Source organism: Cetorhinus maximus, chromosome 10, assembly GCF_964194155.1.
Source record: "Cetorhinus maximus chromosome 10, sCetMax3.hap1.1, whole genome shotgun sequence".
Classification (NCBI taxonomy): Eukaryota; Metazoa; Chordata; class Chondrichthyes; order Lamniformes; family Cetorhinidae; genus Cetorhinus; species Cetorhinus maximus.
The window spans coordinates 111490384-111498684 of NC_135888.1; the positions used below are offsets into that span (position 1 = coordinate 111490384).

The 8301-nt window shown below is 44.8% G+C and overlaps 1 protein-coding gene across 1 annotated transcript in view; it reads right to left on the bottom strand.

The window, feature by feature from the left end:
* Positions 1 to 7956, bottom strand: part of LOC144685284 (organic cation/carnitine transporter 2-like) — an 87953-nt gene extending 79997 nt beyond the window's left edge. The window contains exon 1 of the mRNA XM_078549704.1: positions 7567 to 7956. Coding sequence (XP_078405830.1) covers positions 7567 to 7956 — 390 coding nt within the window. The remainder of the gene's footprint in view (positions 1 to 7566) is intronic.
* Between the last annotated feature and the right edge of the window lie 345 nt (positions 7957 to 8301).

Genomic DNA, 8301 nt, shown 5'->3' on the forward strand with positions numbered 1-8301 from the left:
CACCTGACCTACCTACCTAATCCCATTTACCAGCACTTGGCCCATAGCTTTGAATGTTATGACGTGCCAAGTGCTCATCCAGGTACTTTTTAAAGGATGTGAGGCAACCCGCCTCCACCACCATCCCAGGCAGTGCATTCCAGACCATCACCACCCTCTGGGTAAAAAAGTTTTTCCTCACATCCCCCCTAAACCTCCTGCCCCTCACTTTGAACTTATGACGCCTTGTGACTGACCCTTCAACTAAGGGGAACAGCTGCTCCCTATCCACCCTGTCCATGCCCCTCATAATTTTGAACATCTCGATCAGGTCGCCCCTCAGTCTTCTCTGCTCCAAGGAAAACAACCCAAGTCTATCCAACCTCTCTTCATGGCTTAAATGTTTCATCCCAGGTAACATCCTGGTGAATCTCCTCTGCACCCCCTCCAGTGTAATCACATCCTTCCTATAATGTGGCGACCAGAACAGCACACAGTACTCCAGCTGCGGCATCACTAAGGTTCTATACAACTCCAACATGACATCCCTACTTTTGTTATCTTTGCCTCAATTGATAAAGGCAAGTGTCCCATATGCCTTTTTTGCCACCCCACTAACATGTCCCTCTGCCTTCAGGATATCTATGGACACACACGCCAAGGTCCCTTTGTTCCTCAGAACTTCCTAGTGTCATGCCGTTCATTGAATACTTACTTGTCAAATTACTCCTTCCAAAGTGTATCACCTCACACTTTTCAGGGTTAAATTCCATCTGCCACTTATCTGCCCATTTGACCATCCCATCTATATCTTCCTGTACCCAAGACACTCAACCTCACTGTTAACCACCCGGCCAATCTTTGTGTCATTCGCAACTTACTAATCCTACCCCCCACATAGTCATCTATATCATTTATATAAATGACGAATAATAGGGGACCCAGCACAGATCCCTGTGGTACGCCACTGGACACTGGCTTCCAGTCACTAAAGCATCCTTCTGTCATCACCCTCTGCCTCCTACAACTAAGCTAATTTTGAATCCACCTTATCAAATTACCCTGTGTCCCATGTGCATTTGCCTTCTTTATAAGTCTCCCATGTGGGACCTTGTCAAAGGCTTTGCTGAAATCCATATAAACTACATCAACTGCACTACCCTCATCTACACACTTGGTCACCTCCTCAAAAAATTCAATCAAATTTGTTAGGCATGTCCTCCCTCTGACAAAGCCATGCTGACAATCCCTGATCAAACCTTGCCTCTCCAAGTGGAGATAGATACTCTCTTTCAGAACTTCCTCCAATAGTTTCCCTACCATTGACGTGAGACTCACTGGCCTGTAGTTCCCTGACTTATCTCTAGAACCCTTCTTAAATAGTGGAACCACATTAGCTGTTCTCCAGTCCTCTGGCAGCTCCCCTGTGGCCAGAGAGGAATTAAAATAGGGTCAGTGCCCCTGCGATCTCCTCCCTTGCCTCACTCAGCAGTCTGGGGCACAAATCATTCAGACCTGGAGATCTGTCCACTTTTAAGCCTGCCAACACCTCCAATACCTTGTCACTGCCTATATCAATTTGCTTAAGAACCTCGCAGTCTCTCTCCCTGAGTTCGATTCCTTCATCCTCATTCTTTTGGGTGAAGACGGACATGAAGTATTCGTTCAACACTCTAGCGATGTCCTCTGGCTCCACCCATAGATTGCCCCCTTGGTCTCTTATGGGCCCTACTCTTTCCCTGGTTATCCTCTTCCCATTGATATACTTGTAGAATATCTTGGGATTTTCCCTACTTTTACCAGCCAGAGCTTTCTCATATCCCCTTTTTGCTTTCCTAATTGCTTTATTAAGCTCCACCCTGCACAGTCTGTACTCCACTAATGCCTCTGCCTTTGCTGAGACCACGTCTCAATGATGGCTACTATATCACAATTCCACGTGTCAATCCTCACCCTTAACTCACCCGTTTTACCCGTAATACTCCTGGCATTAAAGTAGAGGCCATCCAGCCTTGTTTTACTCCCTTGAAGCTTATTGCAGCTGTACTCTCTCTGACATGATTGTTTTACTGTATTATAATGTGTCCCTATTCTGCTAACATTCTGTGTCCCCTCCCCCTGCCTAGCACTAGCAAACCCGCCCGTAGTGATGTTAGTCCCACTCTGGTTCAGATGTAGACCATCCCACTTGTACAGGTCCCACCTTTCCCAGAAAAGGTCCCAGTGATCCAGGAATCTAAAACTCTCCCTCTTCCACCTTGCACCTGCTAAAAGCCTCTCTTTTCCTTCTCATCGTTAGCTGAATATCTCTGGTCATCCATGGTTCTCTGGGTTTGTCACTCCTTCCTATCACCCTAGAGGGAACATGTTGAGCCTGTACCTCCCCATTTCCTTTCTGAACACCCCCCCATTGTTCCTCTGTAGATTTCCCCACAAGTAATTGTTCCCAGTCTACCTTGGCTACATCCTGCCTTATTTTACTAAAATCCACTCTCCCCCAATCCAAAACATTTTTTTGCAACTTGTCGATTTCTTCGTCCATAACAAACTTAAACTGTACCAGGTTGTGGTCACTATCACTAAAATGCTCGCCCACCACCACCTCAGCCACCTGTCCGGCATCATTCCCCAGAAGTAGGTCCAGCAATGCACCGTCCCTTATTGGACCCTCTACATACTGACCTAAAATGTTTTCCTGTACACATCTCAAGAAATCCACTCCATCCAAGCCCTTAACACTATGTCTATCCCAATTAATGTTGGGAAAGTTGAAATCACCTAATATAATTACCCTATTGTTATTGTTTTTACACACCTCCACAAATTATTCACATATTTGCTCTCAATTTCCTGCTGACTCTCTGGGGGTCTATACTAAACACCTAATAACATGGTTGCCCCTTTTTTATTCCTAAGGTCCACCCACAAAGCTTCATTCGATGCCCCCTCCAAGATATCATCTCTCCTTACTGCAGTAACTGGCTCCTTAACTAATAATGCAATGCCTCCTCCTCTTTTACCCCCTCCCCTGCCTCACCTGAAGATTCAATATCCTGGAATGTTGAGCTGCCAATCCTGCCCTTCCCTCAACCACGTCTCAGTGATGGCTACTATATCACATTTCCACGTGTCAATCCTCACCTTAACTCACCCGTTTTACCTGTAATACTCCTGGCATTAAAGTAGAGGCCATCCAGCCTTGCTTTACTCCCTTGAGGCTTATTGCAGCTGTACTCTCTCTGACATGATTGTTTTACTGTATTATAATGTGTCCCTATTCTGCTAACATTCTGTGTCCCCTCCCCCTGCCTAGCACTAGCAAACCCGCCCGTAGTGATGTTAGTCCCACTCTGGTTCAGATGTAGACCATCCCACTTGTACAGGTCCCACCTTTCCCAGAAAAGGTCCCAGTGATCCAGGAATCTAAAACTCTCCCTCTTACACCAACTCTTAAGCCACGTATTCATCTGCGCTATTCTCTTATTTCTGAGCTCGCTAGCACGTGGCACTGGGAGTAATCCAGAGATTACAACCCGAGGGGTCTTTCCCTCCATCATAAGGACCGAGAAATGGATATTCATTGACGATTGCACAGAATTCATTGCCATTCGCAACTCATTGGGCTGAATTCTCCGGTCGGCGAGCGGGGGCTGGGCCCACTTGCCGACACGTAAAATGACGCGCAATGACATTGGGCGGGCGTCCCGACGTCACTGCACATCATTTAGATTTTCAGTTCGGCGAGTGCACAGCTGACTCAACTGCGCGCCTGCCGAATTGTCAGAGGCCTATTAAGACCACTTAAAAACTAATTAACTCAATTAAATGAGCTGCCCATCCAATCTTAAGGCTGACGGGCAGGCGAAGAGCCCAGGCGGCCTTCGCATTTTTCATGAAACCTCATCCATCCACGGGTGGGATGAAGTTTCATGAAGTGTTTTAAAATCTAACAAAAATGTTTACCTTAATTCTTTGTCATGTCCCAGCTCATGTGATAGTGTCACATGAGGGGACATGTTTTAAAAGGGTTTTTTTCTCCTTTATTTATATTTACACAAGTCAAGCTGATCTCCCTGAGGCAAGGGGTTTCACATGCGCGAAAGAGCGCAGGAAATGACTCAGGGAATCCCCCCCGCCCGTACAGGGAGCGCACAGCGCTTCTGGGTGAGCGTCACGATGGGCAGGCCTTAACTGGCCCGCCCACGTAAAATGAGAGCGCAGCCCCGATCAGGGGGCGCAGATCGGGTTCGCGCCCACCCCCGCACAATCCCCCCCCCCCCAAGTGGGGGCGGTGGGGGGGGGGATTTTTCCCATTGTTCTGTCGCAGACATTTCGTAGGCAGAAAGTATCAGGTAACACCAAGGAACACAACAAATAGATGAACTTGACCAACATTGTAATCTACTTCTCATTGTTCCGCAGAACCAATTTTTAAAGTCACCAACTGAAGGGGAATGGTCCATAGTTCAGTTCTCTACTCTGTGTAGTTCAAGGTGAGAAACACTCAGTGACTCTGAAAGTGAATAAAGCAAAAACTGAAACTGCACTCAGTGTGAGATCTTTATAGCTGCAGTTACTGTGCAAGCCACTTGGTGGTACCACAACTCTGCTAAGTTTGCCAAATGCTCCTTTTCAGTGAGTCCTGTCACCAGAATGTCATCAAAATAAACTACAGCGTTGGGCAGTCCCAGTAGTAAATTTTTCATTGTTCTCTGGAATATGATGCAAGCTGAGGAGACACCGAAAGGAAATGGGTATATTGGTACAACCCTGTGTTGCACGCTTGTTTCAGGAAGGCCGAGTTGGTACCAAAAACAGAGTAAATCAGCAGACAGTTCTTAGGTAGAACACATTTTATTTATTTACAGAGGAACTCAGCAGCCACACTGATATGCTTTCTACTCAAACCCTGTGTCTACATTACAGACTCTAACAACAGAATACTGAGGTAGCCCATGCTACTCTGCTATTTGGTACTAAGATCATGTGATCTTCCATTATAATATTCTTCTCAAAGGTATATTACACATCAGATTACCACAGGCTTGGAACCCTGCAGCGAGTAACTCACCTCCTGACTCCCCAAAGCCTGTCCACTATCTACAAGGTATAAGTCAGGAGTGTAATGGAATATTGTTCACTTGCCTGGATGAGTGAAGCTCCAACAACGTTCAAGAAGCTTAGCACCATCCAGGACAAACCAACCCGCTTGATTGGCACCCCAACCACATTTACTCCCTCCCACCACCAACGCACAGTGGGAGCAGTCTGTGCCATCTACAAGATGCATTGCAGGAACTCACCAAGGCTCCTTAGATGGTATCTTCCAAACCCATAGCCACTACCATCAAGAAGAACAAGGGCAGCAGACACATGGGAACATCACCACCTGGAAGTTCCCCTCCAAGCCACTCACCATGCTGACTTGGAAATATATCGCCGTTCCTTCACTGTCGCTGGGTCAAATGTCTCCCTAACAGCACCGTGGGTATACCTACACCACAGCGTCTGCAGCGGTTCAAGAAGGCAGCTCACCACCACCTTCTCAAGGGCAATTAGGGATGACAATAAATGCTAGACTAGCCAGAGATGCCCACATCTCATAAATGAATAAAAATGTTATTTCGTTTGTCAAAGACCTTTTCTTGGTGATCCCTTGAAATCTTTTCACAGGTCTTATGGGGCTGAAGATCCCCAGTTGAGCACCCCTGTCATGGATTACTGTTCTAAAGTAGAGATGAGAAGAACAAACCTCCAAAGTTGTGCTGGGAGTATACAATAGAGCCTGAGTCAGAGAGATATACAAGAGCAAATCTTCTTCAGGTGCCATGTTTTACAATCTCAGTGATCATGGCTTTCCAACTTTCATGATCCTTGATATTAACCAACATTTTGGTGTTGTTCTCAAATCTTACACCTGTTCTGCTTCCTAAACTGTCAGTGTATGTCATCCTTTAACTCCCTCTTGCTCTGCTATCATAAATTTTATCAGGTGTTCTAGCCCTAAGTATGTTCCCAAAGAAATGTAATTGTTTCTTGGTGGTTATCTGCAAAAGCTCTTGGGTGGCTGTTTTCCGCAAACTTTCGTCATTAGTTGTGTGTGTTGTCCAACTAATCCTTATTGTATGCCTCAGAAACAACATCTGGCTTCTTTAATTTATCTTCCATTGGGTCTAGCTTGTATTTTATATAGGCTCACATATTTATATTTTATTTGTATTCTGTTATATTTATATTTCACCTATGCTTAAATATTTTTCTCACTTGTCAACAATTTGCCCATACATTTGTTTTTGTTAATACATAGGCAAATTGCTTAGAAGTGAGAAAGAAAATAAGGCACCACTAGTAGGGAATTTCAATTATGCTAATATTAGCTGGGATAATATCTGTATAAAAGGTGCAGAGGGCATATAATTCTTAAAATGAATTCAGGAGATCTTTTTTTAGCCAGAACCTAGCAAGCCCAATAAGAGAAGATCTGGTCCTTGAGTTAATTATATAGAGGATAAAGCTGGTCAGTCAGAAGCATCTTGGTGTTAGTGATCATAATTCACTTAGATTTAGTGTAATTATGGAAAAAGACAAAGATAGACAAAGAATAAAAGTGTTAAACAGTGGAAAGTTCCAATTTTACTAAACTGAGCTTTGATTTGGCAAAAGGGGACTGGAAACAGGTATTTGAAGGTAAATTAGTGCAAGAGCAGTTTGAGGCATTCAAAAAGGAGATAGAAAAGGTTCAGATAAATGTTTCTAAAGGGAACAAGTGTAGGACTCTCAAATCCAGGCCCCTTTAAATGTCAAAGAGCACACGGGACAGGATAAGGCAAAAAACGAAACCTTATGTCAGGTGCTGAGAGCTCAATACTGCTCAATAGAAAGTGCAAAAGAAAACTTGCATTTCTATAGCACCTTTCACAACCACTGGATATTCCAAAGTGTTTTACAGGCAATGAAGCACTTTCGACCTATAGTCACTGTTGTAACACAGGAAATGCCGCAGCTATTTTGCACTCAGCTAACTCTTACAAACAGAAATATGATAAAGACCAGATAATCTGTTTTTTGATTATATTGATCGGGGGATAAATTTTGCTCAGACCAGGGAAAGCTCCCCTACTCTACTTGAAAATGGTGCTCAGGATCTTATCTGTGCACCTGAGTGGGCAGACAGGACCTTAGTTTAATGGCCCATCAGAAAGCAGCATGTCTGACACCTCAACACTCCCTAAGTACTGCACTGGAGTATCAACCTAGATTGTTGTGGAGGGCGAGGGTTTGAACGTGGTTACTCAGAGGCCAGAGTGCACAGAGCCACGGTTAACATTCAGAGAACAAATTTAGAGCCAGGAGTTAAAATTCAAATCACTAATGCTCAGAAACGCAAAGATACTGAAGTTAATTAGTAAAATGTATCTGCCCCGCGGCCACGGAAGATAAAGAATTGCAGTTGCCTGGTCATATTTTGGATTCAAGAGCATCTGCTCCTTTTACTCAAAACAAAATCGAAATATGTTAGTTACCTGCACAATCTATTCTCAGACTCACTGTTGCCAGTGAAATCACTCTATTCCTTCCGGCACTTACCTCACTGACGATGGTGGAGATGTACTGATCCTTACTGTACTCCCAACCATCCAAACAGGGCTCCTGTTCTACCTCAGACATGTTGCAGGAATCTGGGTTGGGAAAGGTCTCCGAAAGATTCACTATCACATCCAGCCGGTACCGTCTACATTTGCTGTACTGAAGTTTGCCTCTCTCTTGCTCCAGAGGGATAGTCCGATTCATCCACGCTTCACTCAGATTGAGATTCCCGGGAATTGAGCAGCGATGCTCTAGAACATCCACAACGAAAACCATGGAAATTCCGCAGAACCCGTTGGGAAAGACACTGAGGCTCAAGAGGAAGAAGATAACTTTCTGGTAGGGTCCCCATTCTCCAAGAAAAGCGGTGATTTCATCGTAATCCCGCATGGTTAGTGACAGCGAGAGGACTAGCAGCGAATTTCTTCTATAAAAATGCAGAAATTTGCCCTTGGAGGGCAGACCAGAACAACTGCCTTCAATTATTTCAAACTTTGTTTAAATCTCAATCGCTTCCACCTATAAATACTAATCCAATCTTGAGCCGGCCCTGAGAGCGCCCACCCCACCCCCTCTCCCTCCCCCTCCCCCACCAATGGGACAGCATTTGGTAGATAAATGCAAAAAACTGCGGATGCTGGAAATCCAAAACAAAAACAAAAATACCTGGAAAAACTCAGCAGGTCTGACAGCATCTGCAGAGAGGAACACAGTTAACGTTTCTAGTCCGTATGA